This window comes from Cyprinus carpio, chromosome A2, assembly GCF_018340385.1.
Source record: "Cyprinus carpio isolate SPL01 chromosome A2, ASM1834038v1, whole genome shotgun sequence".
NCBI lineage: Eukaryota > Metazoa > Chordata > Actinopteri > Cypriniformes > Cyprinidae > Cyprinus > Cyprinus carpio.
The window spans coordinates 19718852-19735414 of record NC_056573.1 but is presented as its reverse complement, the minus strand read 5'-3'; the positions used below and the strand labels follow the sequence as shown (position 1 = coordinate 19735414).

The 16563-nt window shown below is 37.7% G+C and overlaps 1 protein-coding gene across 1 annotated transcript in view; it reads right to left on the bottom strand.

Annotated features, from left to right (window-relative positions):
• The window catches only part of LOC109100537 (calsyntenin-2-like), a 228624-nt gene that overhangs the window by 120402 nt on the left and 91659 nt on the right, over positions 1 to 16563 (bottom strand). Inside the window, exon 2 of the mRNA XM_042777659.1 lies at positions 11897 to 12019. Within this exon, the coding sequence (XP_042633593.1) occupies positions 11897 to 12019 (123 nt within the window). The remainder of the gene's footprint in view (positions 1 to 11896; positions 12020 to 16563) is intronic.

The window sequence follows — 16563 nt, the reverse complement described above, 5'->3', positions numbered from 1 at the left end:
ATTATTTAAATATTGGTCTTGGAACAACATCAGATTTTAAGGATCTGTGCATTAACGGTTAGGTAATGGTTGGGGTTTGTGTTAAGAATTTTTTACAGGACCAACAAAAATACTTACTCTACAAAAATAACAATGAGCTTGGTTTCCCCATGAAGTAATAGCTGAAAAGAGTGACAATGTCTTTTCATTTCATTTTCATTTAAACACACATAATGGAGCTCTACAACAGTAAAGATGTAAAGTGTCTGGTTAAATTGGATTGTGGGTGGTTAGTGAATAACATTTTGAGCTGAAATACAGCTTGCAAAATTGCCGCAGCTATTTAGTGAATTCCCCCCTAAGAGAGGAGTTTGCCTTAAGTACTTGAAAGTTTAACAAAGCGCTCTCAGAGAGCCAAAGGGAATGCACAATCTTACTTTCGGTTCCTGTTCTGTGTAATCTCACTGCCTGAACAGCAAACCCAAATCATTTCTTCATTTTTGCCAACAATCAAAAAGCCCTAGTGACCCTCTCCAGTCCGCTGTCTCATTCCTTTCCTCATCTCAGCTGCTTTCAGGCCAAATCATCTCAAAAGGGCCTGAGACAAGAAAGGAAGTGGAAAGATGCTGTACTCATCGACTCTCACTCTCACATGAGAACGGATCAGTGTCTGGATCTTAGTGGCCCCTGAAGACAACAGACTTTGATGTGCACTACCTTCCTTTATGTCCAGACCCATTTCACTTCACAGAAAGAGAAAGCCTAAAAAGATTAATTAGATGGGGAGGAAGGAGAAAGGGGGGGGGGTTTTTTTTGAGGTTATTTTTTTACTTTTTTGCAATGAGTTTTTATCAACCAGACGTGATGCCAGAACATGAGAGGTTTGATCAACGCTTGCTCTCCAAGAGACCCCCTCCATTCAAATCATTCCCTGTGCTAGGGAAATCATTTTTCACTGGAGGAAAATTAGTTTTCTCATCACAGAACTTGGCACCAGGCACTTTTAGCAAACGTAATTTTGGAGGTAGGAGGGTGAAGAACCAATATGGATTTCCATAGTGTCTGCAGAATATGGACTGGTAATTCAAACTTTTACACAGTATGAGGTGTTTAAAATCTAGAGAAATCAGTGTTATTCATTTAGTTAGGAGGTTATTGCTCCTTCTGTGATATAAGCTCCTGCTTGCAACTTGAATCTGTCCTCAGAAATGGAATTATGAGTACAATTTTTAATTAAAGGAACATCATCATTTACTCTCATGTCATTCCCTTCCTCATGTTATTTTCCTTCTTCTGTGAAACACAAAATGAAGTGTCAGGAAGAGTTGCTCTTTTCCAAGCAACAAAAATTGGTGTTGATTTTTACTGCAAAGATCCAAACAGGCTAAATGCACACTATAAACATGTCAAAACAGCTGTCTATATGACTTGTGCACTGCATTTCAAGTCTTCTGAAGCCATAAAATATATTTATTTAAAGAATGGAACAAAGCGGAAGATTTTTTTAACTGATTCTCCTTTTATGTTTTCCAAAAAAACTAAGGGGCAAAAAGCATATTTCTCCATTGATAGCAATTCAAAATAGCAATGCATTCTAAAAACTTTTTTTTTTTTTTACATATATTTTAATACAAATATTTTATTATACAGTTTTAAAAAATGTTTTGCCGAGAAGTTAATCAGTAATAATAATGATAATAATAATAATAATAAATAAATAATATTGTTTTACTACTAAAATTGTTGTCAGGAAAATAGAGTACTCACAAGGCTAAGCCATCTTAGTTTAACCAATCTACACTTTCTTTAGCCCTGTTCTGCACAGCTGACAGAAAAAAGGTGTACTTATTGTCATGACAATCACGATTAAACATTTATTTTCTAGAGACTGTGCTATGACAAGTACATTTCTGCATGGTTTAAATTGCAAGAACTATATTCTGATCCTTCATGTTTTTACCTTATGTAAGAGATCTAAATGAATCAAAGACAATCAAGTGTTCTTTCAAAAGGTCATTTAATAATGATAGAAATATTTCTTTACAATCAGTACACACAGTTCTTATCCATGCCCTTTAAGTGAGCAGACAACATCTACCTGAGTAGAACATTTACTATTAGAAATTATCTAGGATAACTAGTTTTTGTTGTTGTTGTGATACAGTACAGTGCAGTACAGCAAGCCACCAAAACAAGTGTGTTGAAAAAGTATAATAACATCAAATAAGAGACATATGATACTGCAAGTAGCACAAATATGCAAGGGAAAACAATGGTGATTGGCTTAAAAACCTTTGTGGCCAAAAATAGAGTGCTCATAAGCACAGATGGCTGCAAGCAGGTCACATAATAACAGAGAGGCCTGCACCAGCTGAGCAACTGCCATTGCTACGAAAGGGAATTCTAACAGATCACTTTTTCCAGGTACTATAGACCTCCTTTGATATTTCAAAGGCATCAGCCATCATAATAAGTTCGCAGCTAATGTGCTTCTAAGAGCTCCTGCGAGATGAATTCTGCAAAAGTAACAGGTCAGCCAAATAACAAGTTACACATTTCAGGGACCAAAATGAAAACGCACAATATTAAACCATAAAAATTGCTAAATGAAATGTAACGCCAGGTTCTTCACAATCATGCCATCAGTCAGGAGCTAATTAAAAAGAGCCGGGGGATCTCTAAAGAGACCTCAAACCAGCAATGGTTTAGTTCCTTCTCATCTGCACACCTTAAGATGTTATTAAATTATGCTTGCAAATGATGTCTGGCTGAATTCCCAGTCTCTTACGGAGGTGGAAGTGTCATTTTAATCAGCGCTGAGGCCACAGTGGTGGACATTTTTGAGTTAGGAAAGCTTTTTAGGGACCATCGGCACTAATCAGAAAACGCTGTCAAATCTTATTGCATTTAGCTACAATCTCAAGTCTAAATATTCAGTATTATAAGCATGTGTTGTTATAATCACCAATCACCTCTTGAAGCGTTTATTTCAATTTTCTCAGGTACAAGTCAAAGATAATACTTCAAGAGTGTGGCATATGAACCCCTGTAATGAAGTTATTAAAAGAGACCTCACAGGTATATTTCTGTACTTCACCATTTAATTAGCATGTAAAACACACACACACACACACACACACACACAGACATATATATATATATATATATATATATATATATATATATATATATATATATATATATATATATATATATATATATATGATATATTTGTTTATTTTAGTTTTTTTTATTTCAGTAACTGAATTGATAAGCTGTCCCAGTCAACTTTGAGAAAGCTAGCTACACCAGGGTACGTTGGCTTCTTAAATTCTTCGTAGGTAGCATAAACAAAGACCCAAGGATGATTGAAACAACATCTATATCTCAAAATATATCTCAGAGGCAAAGGTGGCACACCATGCAAGAAATATATGCAGTAAACTACACTTCAGAAAGAGAAAGCATGAAAAAGGCAGAGAGAATCGACAATGGGATGCTCCCCGCAGATCCAACACATTCTCGTTATTCTAATTTGACCTACACCTCAAGTTTTTGTACCACTTCTCAGTTTTCAAACACAGACATTCTTCGAAAAATGAGAGACTTTGCTAGCAAAATTGAAGTTGTCACCCCGCCGACAGTATGGATGGATTCAAAACAAAAACTCTCTCAGCTTTCATTCTTTCAATTATCACCCGTTCGTATGATTCTCATGGTTTCTTTTCCACAACATAGAATGCTGACAACCTGGAAAGAATAGAGGTTGCTTGTGAATGTCTTGAAAAACATCTGGGGACATCTTTTGGATGCATCCCACTGGGCCACAGGATGCGTGCAAAACAATAGTTCACACTCATACAGACAATGCATTTTCAGCGTTCGCAAAGCATCATGGGAAATCATGGCAATGCTTGGCTCAGCTGCTTCAGTTTGGTTCTTTACTAAAAATAATAAAACAAAAGGGAAAAATTAGCAACATGAAAATGCATATACAGCATTGCGGGGAAAAAAGCTTCCCAAACCAATAGGTGTCTACAGAAACTCAAAATGTGGAATTTTTTTTTTTTTTTTTTTTGCAGTTAGAACCTCAGAAATTGTCTCCCCAAGTGTATAAACTATGATGAAACTATATGAGTAAGAGAATCATAAGTTAGTAAAATTCCTCAGGTATGGTTCTTGACCCTCAAGGATCACTGAATGTAATTCCAAGGGAGGACAGAGATAGAGCACATTGTTCATTCACTTCATGTAGGGCACACTCTCGTTCACGCACATGATATCAAGACCCAAAATAATTCTTAAACTTTCATCCACAGCTGACCCTGGAGTGAACAGGCTTGAAATTAACCATTTCATGATCCAAAATTTAGGTGGTTGAGTTAATAGGGTTACATTTCCATGGCAAATCAGCTATATTTTTGAAAAAAAGGTCACAAAACACTTTCGGACAGGAATGAAAACAAACTAGCTCTGCAAAACACTAAATGAATTATTATTACTGCAAGTCTGAGGACAGTTATACGATCACCCAACAAGGTTGTTTATGTAAAACGCATCAGGTGGAATGTTCCTCTGCTCACTTTCCTTCCTTTTTTTTTTTCAGGCTGCCTGTTTAAGCCGCCCCCTAATCTGCTTTATTAAGCGTCTTCTAAGCATCTATATCACAGATTAATTAACATGAAGCATAGAAACTAATTACATTTATCATTTAGAAAGCCTAAAAAACGAAGCATCTTTCCTTGTTATTTATTTACTTACAAATGTGTGTAGAATTGTAGGTCAAATCCAAGTAAATTTAACCTACCATGCTTATTATGAACCTCCTGAATTATATGTCACGAAATATGATATACATGACACTTCAATCAGCTCTTATTCATATCAAGCAAGTGACCCTTGTGTTGAAAATACATGTGTCATCTTTTGCATCATGTACAGCACCCTTAATTTTAAATGACAACCTGTCACACCTTAAAGAGGATTGTGACCAGCACATAATCAACACTCTCTTCATCCACTAACAAGATCAAAATACCTTCTTTTACAGTTTCTAACACAGAAGAGAGGCATTATTTATAATTTAATAGCAAAATTCACTAGCGTATATGATTTCTGTTTTTAGACAGAATAGTCCAAACACAATCACAAAACATGCAAAGTGTTCAACTGAAAAAAAAAAGCCATTTCCCTTGTTCAGTTTGCAGCAGGTTCCCCTTCTATAAAAGACACACAATACAATTGCAAAGTATCTGAACTGCAGGCACTGCGATTCTCTTTCAATACATCCTCCTATTCTCACTCTCATGTGTGGTTTTTGCAATCCATCCATAGTTTCCCTGGACCACTTCCTAGCTTGGGTTTTGTTAGCTAATCTGGTGCGAGGAAGGCAAAGTTCAGCGGAACAATACGGCATTGTACATCATCTGAGAGAAGAGATTAATGGGAAAGAGGCTGGTGAAACCACGACTGAGATAAAGAATTAGCAAATGAAGCTGCCGTTTCTTTTTTCCCTTCCTCTACTGACTCTGGCTCATCCTTCACGGTAATTTGACTGAGAATGCTCCATGCATACTACAAGACCTACGCTATCTGCTCTACAGGGGAAAGTCTTGTTCCCAGAAATAACAAATCCCTGCCTCAGCATATATCATCGACTTGAGGCTCATCATCGTTATTTTACATCAAAGCAAGCTGATACATGGGAGACAGTAAGCGAGGCAGGAGAAAAAGACGAAGGAGAATGAGGCGAAGCACTTAACAATCCCAGGTCGTGTTCCCACACCCCAATTAATGTTGTGCCAGAAGGACGCCTACATTCCTTTCTCTAAACAGACGAAAACAGGATTGATGACAAAGGCTTCCATGCATAACTCACAGTCTGACGTGGAAGAGGTGAGTCGGACAGAGAAAGAAAGACAGAAAGAATGGGAGCGAGGAGAATTACAGAGAATGACGGATTGAGATGGAGGGCCCGTTTTTCTCTGAGTCTCCCTGGCAGCAATCTTACGTTTGTATCCATTGGCTCCCAGTGAAAAGGCAGTGAAATATCACCTGTCACCCAATCAGAGCACAGCACTAATTTCCCAGTGATGCTTTAACAACAGCTGCAGTCCACCATTAATATGTCATTGATAAATCAAAGAAACATGTGCACAGGACTTTCAAAAAAAAAAAAAAAATGTGAAAATGGATGTAGAAAATGAATGTGGATTATGGTTAAAATGAAAGTGTAGTTTTTCCTCATTATTCTAAAAGAAAGAAATCAAACTTGACAGTTTATATGACATTTATGAGATTTCTATTTCTATTTCTATTTCTTTTGATTTTTTTTGTCTTCTAACAACTTATTGTGGTTAGTAAAATAAGCCATCAGAGTGTTATCCTGGATGCCAAAAAAGTTTTTTACTTCATATCTCAATATGGTGACATGCATGTGAAATATTCCTTACATTAAGCCATGAAAAACAAAAATCACGATGCATCTTGTTTTTTGTGCTAGGTTCAGTTTCACTAGGAGATCATCATATATGATGCTTTGAAAGATGCAAAGATCTCCCCTATGCAATTATAACTCATTTGAATCTCATGTGATCACTGTAACAACTCCTATAAAACTCCAGGTTGTGGTAATTTACCTCCCTTCTGGGCAAATTCTATCCACCTTCCTAGAGGAGCTGGATGGGCTGCTGTCCTCATTCCCGGAGGATGGCTGTCCACTTTTAGTCTTTGGCAACTTCAACATTCATTTGAACAAGCCTTATGCTACAGACTTCCATTCACTCCTTGCTTCATTCAATCTCAAACGACTTACCTCTACGAGCACGCACAAATCAGGCAACCAACTTGACTTAATTTACTCACGTAATTGTATTGCAGACAACATTCTGGTAAAACCCCTACATATCTCTGACCATTTCTTCATTACATTTAAACTACATTTTGCTACGTGTGTGCCACCAACCCCTATACCATTTACTTTTAGACAAAACCTACGCTCCCTTTCCCCCTCCCATCTTTCCTCCATAGGATCCTCCTCTCTTCCCTTTTCTACCCATTCCTCATCTCTGGATGTGAATGCAGCAACTGACACTTTATGCTCTACTTTAAACTCTTGTCTAGATGATATTTGTCCTCTCTCCTCCAGGCCAGCACAGGCTGCCCTATCTAACCCCTGGTTATCCGATGTTCTTTGTGAGCATCGGACCAAACTCAGGGCAGCAGAGAGAAAATGGTGCTAATGAAAAGATCCGTCAGATCTGATGTATCAGTCTTTGCTTTCATCTTTCTCTGCTGAAGTCCATACTGCCAAATCTTCATACTTCCACAACAAGATCAACAGCGCCCCAGACACATGTTATCTCTTCAAAACATTAAATTCTCTCCTCTGTCCCCCTCCACCACCTCCCACCACTTCTATAACAGCCGATGATTTCGCCACATTCTTCACAGACAAAACCAGAACAATCAGTAGTCAATTCTCAGCCCAACACACACAAGACCTCAAACCAACCACACCCACTGCTAAAACTCCCATCTTCTCCTTCTGTCCCCTCACTGAGGAAGAAGTATCAAAACTTCTCCTCTCTAGCCACCCTATAACATGCCCTCTAGACCCAATCCTCTCATACCTCCTCCAAGCAATCTCTCCTACACTCTTACCAGCACTCACACACATTATCAACACATCTCTCCACACAGGCACCTTCCCCATTGCATTCAAGCAGGCTTGTGTAAACCCACTGCTCAAAAAAGCTACATTAAACACTTCACTTACAGATAGCTACAGACCTGTCTCTCTCCTTCCATTCATAGCGAAAAACCTCGAAAGAGTTACCAGTCAGGTTTCAGGAGTGGCCATTCAACTGAGACTGCACTACTATCAGTTAAGGAGGCCTTGCAGATTGCAAAAGCTGATTCCAAATCTTCATTTTTCTGCTGGAGCTGCTTTTAACCCTTTAGCGCGTACGATCACACTGGTGTGATCAGTCTTGGCTGGTCCCTGAAGCGTACGATCACACCGGTGTGATTAGAACCTTTCAGTGCTTCATGTCATCAACTGCTGAATTTAAATCCACTTTAGCGCTTTGGCTGGCGCAGAGCCAGATCAGACGCGCTGAGCGCTGGACATATTATCACAAATATTCAGTGTTTTCAACCATATAATGCTTATTTTAGGTTTCAGATATTTAACAAAAACATAAGTACTAGCAAAAAAATACATTTGCAGTTTGTAAAATACACTCTGATGTCTATGGAAAAGGCAATAATGACCCTTACAAATATAGTCTGACTACGTTTTTATTGATATCATATAGAGATTGTGTAGGTAACTATAAAGTTTACTCTGCACTTCTCCCAGTTTAGCAGAGACCTACTTTAACGTGTTTCGGGAGGAAAGGATGAATTTGCGTGCTGTAAATCCCACAGCTCGGATTCAGCACGAACTAACATGGCGGCGCCCATCACCCAGTATAGATTAACTAACACGGTCGATATAAAAGTGTTTAAACTACCAAATATATTTACTTGCACATATTTCAGAATCGGAATATCAAGATATACCATAATATAGTGAGCATGTTTGTGAATATTTTGAATTAAAACAGGGAAAACTAAATAAAAGCGATCCATGTGTCATACAGATCTATTTTGGCTTTGGTGTGTCACATGACAAGCATGACGCGTCGCCATGGAAACAATAAGGTGGTATTTTAAACTCATGTGCGAAAGGGTTAACACTGTGAATCATCAGATCCTCCTGTCTGCCCTCTCATCACTGGGCATCACAGGGATTCCACTTCGCTGGTTTGAATCCTATCTCACTGGTAGGTCTTTCAGGGTGGCTTGGGGAGGGGAGGTATCCAAAACACTGGTCACTGGGGTTCCTCAGGGATCAGATCTTGGAACACTCCTCTTCTCCACATACACGACATCACTGGGTCCCATCATACAGGCACCTAGCTTCTCCTTACATTGCTATGCTGATGATACACAGCTCTATCTCTCATTTCAACCAGATGATCTGAACGGTAGCTGCACGGATCCAAGGCTGCCTGGTGGACATCTCGGCATGGATGAAAGAATATCACATAAAGCTCAACCTGGCAAAGACTGAGCTTCTTGTCTTCCCTGCCACTCCAACTCTACAGTATGATTTCTCCATCCAGCTAGGTTCTTCTACAATCACCCCATCAACTTCAGTCAGAAATCTTGGTGTAACCGTTGATGACCAGCTGTCCTTCAAAGACCACATTGCAAAGACTACTCGATCTTGCAGGTTTGCATTACACCACATCAGAAAGATTGGGCCTTTTTAACGGAGCATGCTGCACAACTTCTTGTCCAGGCCCTTGTCATTTTTAGGCTGGACTACTGCAATGCTCTTCTGGCTGGACTTCCATCAAGCACAATCAAACCTCTACAAATGATTCAGAATGCAGCGGCACAACTGGTTTTCAACGAGCCCAAAAGAGCCCATGTTACACCTCTCTTTATCTCCTTGCACTGGCTACCAGTTGCGGCTCGCATCAAGTTCAAGACATTGATGCTTGCATATAGAACAGCCACAGGCTCAGCACCCGCCTACTTCCACTCACTATTATGATTCTATATCCCCTCCAGAAGTCTGAGATCCGCTAGTGAGCGACGCCTCGTGGTACCATCACCCCACCACCCCTATCCGGAATGCAAAGTACCTGACAACTTTCAAGGGCAAGCTGAAAACTCATCTCTTTCGAAGCTACTTGACTTCATCATAAAAAATAAATAAATTAATTAAAAAAACTGTCTTTCTCTTTATTTATTCCTTCTCTTTCTAGCTTGTACTTATTTGAACAATGTCTAAAACTTGGTATTACAAGCACTTCCTGTGTCTGTTTGTCACTTTAAGAAGAATCACTTTATGTATCCCCCAATTGTAAGTCGCTTTGGATAAAAACATCTGCAAAATGACTTAATGTAAATGTAATGTGTAGAGTGTCAAAAATACAATAGGAAAAAACAGCTAAATAATGTCATTATCCTAAGGACAAAATAAATGTGTCACTACAATAATTATAAATATATTTGTACATTATTTTATATATTTGCATTTGAAATGTCATCAAAAAATATAACTGCATGACCAGTAAAAAATATTTTGACACCAGACCAGGAAAAAAAAAAAGGACAGAGAGAAGTCTTTCCTTTCACCGGAAGAAAGAATTACAATTTACAAGGTCAATAATCAATCAGTCAGTTAATCATTCACAAGAACACCAATGATATGCATTTAGAAAAATATATACTTTAAAGTTTGGTATTACAAAAACACACTTAACTAACTTGCTGCAAAGATAACCACCTTTAGTCAGTGGTGATGCTGTAAAAAAAAAAAAAAAAAGCATGTTGTCAGCTAAAAGATTCCCCAAGGTATGAACAACAAATATTTATCAGCTGCACAATACACAGCATGCTTTTCAAGTGCAAACTGCAAAAATAAATATATAAAAGCCAGTAAAGTGCTTTTTTCCAAGGCTGCCAGAAAGGAGATTAATTGTAGCCATTGTCATTTAATGAGTTGTAGAGAGTTACCTGTCACAATGCTTCCACACATTCCTCTTTGTGTAAAAAAATAAATAAATAAAAAATCACTTTATTTAATTACTTTGCATCTGTCAAGCCACCATTCTCCCCACATCCTTCCACCTCATCTGAACAACTTGCACTTGAAAACCAGTGAGTCGGAATCCATCTTACATAAGCAACACGTCATAAAGCTGTGCTGTCATTCATTGCTCCGTGAGAGGTGTTGACTCCTTCTCTTTGAAAGCCAAAGCGTACAATGTACGAGTCATTTTTTAAGGCCGGACCGGTTTATTGAACGCTCGACCATGGAAAGGGCGACAAGATCCACTTATACAAGTGCTGTGTGTCACCACAACAATGGAGATAGAGGCAGGAAGCACACTTGGAAATAACAGGAAGGTCAGGTGGATCTGTCTCCATAACAGTGTGGAAAGCATTGACTAAATCTCTTTTATATGAACACTATGCTGCAATACACATAAAATCTCGAACTCAACCACCCTCACTTACACACAGAGGAACAGAGAACCAGTACTATTGAAGAACCAAGCCATTATTACCATCCACTGCTATAAATTCCAGAATAAACCTGTATGTTCTGGAGTAAACTTGTGTGTTTCATAAGAATAGATTAGATATGGAAAAAGTAGGCTGCAAAGTTAATCAAAATGATCACAATCGTGATTAAACTGCATAAAAGCTGCCATGTAATTAAAAAGATCAAAATGACCATATCTGTATTCTGCATGTGCTGCATGCTTCAAAATTGACCTTTGGTAGTACACTTATGGGATGCATTGAAGGCATTGTCTTAAAAGGATTTGTTGGAAAAATGACTAATAAAAATGTATTTAAATATTATAAAATGTATTAATCAATTTTATGAAAAAATATTGAATAATTATTATTCCATATTATATAGCAATACTTAATATTCCAATTGACGTGTTCCAAAAATAATTTATAAATAGCATAAAAGTACAATTCTTATTATATAACTCAATTACATCTATTCTGGACAAAGATCTATATATATATAAAATAATAATAATAATTGAGTCATAGAAAAAAGAATTCATTAATTAGCAAGGGGAAAATGTATAGTCATTATCACCAAATAAACCCCAAAGCAAGGGCTTATTGCAACTTAAATAAATGGATAAATGGACAAGAAACATTGATCCAGTTAAAACGATTTGATTATGAGAAGAAAAAGGATGCATGAAACAAACTGCGTGCAAGACACTGGCTATAAGGGACAATGGCCACATATGCCTGAATGCCATGACTGTCTAATCAGGATCGAGTATTCCACAGCACTGTGTAATAAGTAAGGTAAGTCATATACCTGCATAAGGGACAGGGGCGTCTTTGTCCAGTGCGACCAGAGGAGGGTCGAGCATTACAGTGTCCATGTTCTCGATGATGACACCATGGTAGGACGTCTCGATCCATGGTTTGTGCTTATTCACTACAATGGAGACAGAAAAGAAACAACAAAAAAGAGAATTTAAATTTTGAAATTTTAAAGTTTTTAAAGTTTTATCAAAAATATCAATAAAAAACACAGAGTCAGAGTCTTTTCTCTCTGTTTTCATGCAACAAATGGCTAATAATGCAGATCAATACAAGTCCAATAAGCGTGGGCTGTTTGTCCAATTGCTCAAATGGCAGCATCCCGGTCTTCTACAACATGTATCCAGTGAAACACCCTCATTTATCTGGTCCTGGCGTGCTTTGTTGTTCCTACGCTTTTTCCGGTGGCTGCTGTATAACAAGAGATACCAAAACAAGATGCTAATCAATGGATGACACAAATGCAATCTCCTACCCAGTGAAAGGAAAACATCCATGCAAGAGTCTTTGCGCATTAAACAGCTTGTACCTAAGCAGTGTTTACACTTCTCAGAAAAAAATCTACATGCTATTGGCTCACTAAACTCTCTGCACAGAACTAATGCCATGTTCAGTAAGCAACACAACTGAGGGATTTTTAAGGTTAATTCAAAATCAGATTTTTAGTCAGTTCATTTTGTCTAATCAGTGTTTTATTAATCAGCACCTGAAAATTACAAAAATGAAAAAAATAATGATACAATGACACCACAAACTGTGTGGCTTGCTGAGGACGGTAAGTTTACAGTATGCAAGGTAAGTTTATGCAGAGAAGTTTTGCATTTTTCTGCATTCCAAAATGTATGTTTGCATATCTCTGACCTGTGAAATCCTATCACAAGAATTAATAAGAACGATATGTCAAGGCATGACCTCATAGCTCAGTTAAAAGAGCACAGAAAACAGCTGTAGGTTTGCAGTGTTGCATGAAAGTGGAGTAGACTTTATATTTTTACATTTGGGATTTGTTATAATTTGGTATATGAAAAAAATCCACTATATTATTGCATAATTTCCTAGGCACATGGTGAAAATGTCGGAAAAACAAAACATTAATGCAGGTGATGAAAAGCAATACTTTAACAGAAGAAAAAAAAAGATTTATATGATTTGCCCCTCGTGTAATCAGAAATCCTCCCTCGGCATGAGTTAATGGAGTTCTAGATTAGTACTGGCTATTCTCTAACCCCTCTCGTGGCTCAGTTCAAGATCCACCAAAGCAATTAAGAAAGAGTAAATTAAACCATTTCACACTTGTGGAGGACAATCTACACAGTCAAGTCTCAAAGAAAAGTTCTCCTGAAAAGCTCAGAGTGCCCTCATAATGCATAAGGCAAGGAACAAATCATCTGATTCAGATGGCCAGATGATTAAACCAGCTGCCAATGTCATTTTCAAAGACTACAATCTTGCTTTCAATGAGTTTGTGCCATTTATCGCTCTTTTCCTTGCTCTCTATTTAACTCAGACGCATCTTGCATGGACAAAACTAATTTTTTTTTTCTTGTCTTTTTTTTTTCACTCATGCACAAATGCATTTCAAAAGAAACACTTAAAAAAAAATCATGACTACTTGCAAACATCTCAGCTTGTTTTCTCACTTGAAAGTGGCTATTTGAACAGGCGCAAATGAATAGCTGGGTTGGATCTATCTAGCTGTGTTACTCATTCAAAGACACCTACCTCAAGCAAACAAATGTGTGTTGCAGATGTATGGACTAAGAGGTCAGATTCAATGCAGTCTGACATTCCCATTCTGTAGAAAATGAATAAAAAGGCTTTCATTTACGCTACACAGTTTGCATGACACCTCAATACACTAATAAAAGCCTGATTCATTAGGTAAATATTTATTCGGGTGTTTCATGTGTGAAATGTCACAGACTGGGAAAAACATGTGGCTGTCATCATGTACACTAGATACAGTAAATAACTGTAATTTAGAGCAGGTAATTTCTATTATAATAATACATCTTTTCAGGCATTAGTCACTGCAAATTATCAGCAAACTTTCTCGTTCTCACTCCCTCTCTCTCTAATAAGGTTAGTGGTGTCACTAAGAGCAATATCCCTACTCTGTAATCCCTGAGCTATTACCCATGAGATGTCTGCAGCCATTATACAGCATTAGAGCTCCGTGATGGAAGCTAATTCAATGTGGACTTTTCTCTTACATCCGCTCCCCTGCACTAGAGAGCTCTGCCTTATACACAGCCAGCAAAACACAAGACATAATGGCAGATGCATAAATGCACACACACACACACACACACACACACACACACACACACACACACACACACACACACACACACACACACACACACACCAAAATTTAATCTGCATTTACCATTAAGGAATACAACAACTGACAATTATGTTATTAAAAAATATACACTATAAAATGGTTTAAAATACCATAAACAATTTTAAATATTACTAATAATAATTACTTTTATTAGAAGTAGTACTAAAATTTAACTTTACTCACACAGTGCTTCACATAAATTTAAAACAAACAATTAATAAAAATATCAATGAATAAAGGAATACAAAACAAATTAAAAATTAAAAAAATTATATAGAAAAATAAATATAAAAAAATAATAATATGTAATATATAAAATAACAAAAGAAAAATGTTTTATTTGAGAGATATATTTTTTAGAAGAAAATAAAATCTTTTAGATTTCATAGCATCATCCTGCAGTCAGTTCATTCATTTGCCTGTGAGCACTATCCAAATAACCTGAATTGAATTAAAGCAGGTGAGCCCAGAGTGAGGGAGGTAGAAAATTCAGGTCGGGTCTCACAAGAGGACAAGAAAAGGGCTATTACAGAATCAATTATTTATTCAGCTTGATATATAATTATTCCAGCATTTCAAGCACATGATAAAATGTTGCCGGGGGAGGAAGTGAACGTTTGCAAATCTACTTTGACCCTTTTTCAACCTGCTATAATGAAAATCCCAGTCAGCATTCCAACGGTAATTAAACTTGGGGACAGCCTGGAGAATTGATGGTGAATTTTACCGCTCTCCCAGTGTCACGCAACAAGCTATTAATTTCTGACCGGTCGACACTGTAACATTACATTCGGCTCATAACATTGGAATTAAACAATAATCGAAACATGCATGTGGGACCCAGAGGAAAAAGAAAGCGCTAAAGCCAGAGACCAGCAGAGAATGACTAAAGAGAGAGAGGAGGCTGGCAATATTGAGGAATGCACACTGCAGCGTGCATTACAGTGCCGATTTGGCATGTAGTGTTATTGTATGCATGGTGTAAACAACAAAAACTGCAGTTAGGACCAGCTAATGGACCTTAGCAGAAAAACAAGGCTTCTTAAGGCTCATTCACCCTTTTCAATAAGAGCATCCTGTTCATAACAAGCCTCCGCTACACTAGAGGATAAAGAAGCCATTAGGCAAATGGCGGGTAAACATGATCTGTGATGTCTGTTGTCTTGAGACAAAGTCCAAGGACTTCAACTCAATCAAAGTCAAGAGAGTCAAAGATCAACCCCAGGCCGGCTAGCATCATCTGTTAGAGCCAATGAGGGTATTAGTAGAAAATTGTTAATTAACATCCCTTGCACTGTGCAAATGACCAGTATATAGGCTCTGTGTTGGAAAAAAGTACAGAAATGACGATCGGGAAGGCAGTAATTAGCCACAATGACCTAGCATAATCCAATACTAGCAGGAAGGAGTTTTCTGGTAAGGGCTGAAGGGTAATTTTCAGATACATTAAGCTCAACCAAGCCGCATCCCACACGTCCACAGAGACACACTTCTTACGCTTGCATCGCTCATCTTTAATGCTAATTAATGAGGTCATAATCTCAAGCTTTTTCCATGGCAAGCAGTCATATTTGTAGGTCTTCAGAGATTTCTCATATAGGGGGCCCAGTTGACTAAATTAGCGTTTTATCATGCTATTTTATAGCACAGCCATTAAAAAAATGTTTGCATATTGAGGATTGCTTGAGTTAATTAATGAATGAACAGATCGTTAGGACTGTGTGGCATCATTCTTGGACATCTGGAAAGCATCGTAAAAGGGTGTTGAGTATTGAGTCAGTGCAGAGTGAGCAGAATGGTGGATTTTACGGTGACCTCTAAAGTGGGTGAAAGAGTCGAATGGGTTTTAATGTTTTGAATGTTTCAGTTGCTCTGGCTAACCTACACAGTCTCCATTAAAAGCGATATATTGTAAAAAAAAAAAAATGACTGTGGCAGCAAGACTTCATCCAATTTTCTATGGTTAAAATGTCATAGATGTTGCCTGGTGGTGTGCAGCAAATTCTCCAAGAAACGAGAGGTGACAAGTTTGAGACCAGCTTGTGTCATTTGCCAATCATGCCTCCCCTCTCCTCATTACAGTATTTCCTATCAACACTACATGATCAAAAGTGATAAACATGTCTGAACAACGTGTGATTCGGAATGTGTCTTAAGCCCTGTTCACGCTGAAAGATGCATGTGCTGGTTTCTGACAGTTGGGATGCTATAGGTGTTCTCATTCATGGTTGTTGAGTAACACTTATCTATGACATTAAGCAGATGTCATTCTATGTTTTTGCTAAAAATAAATATTATAAAGGAAATACATT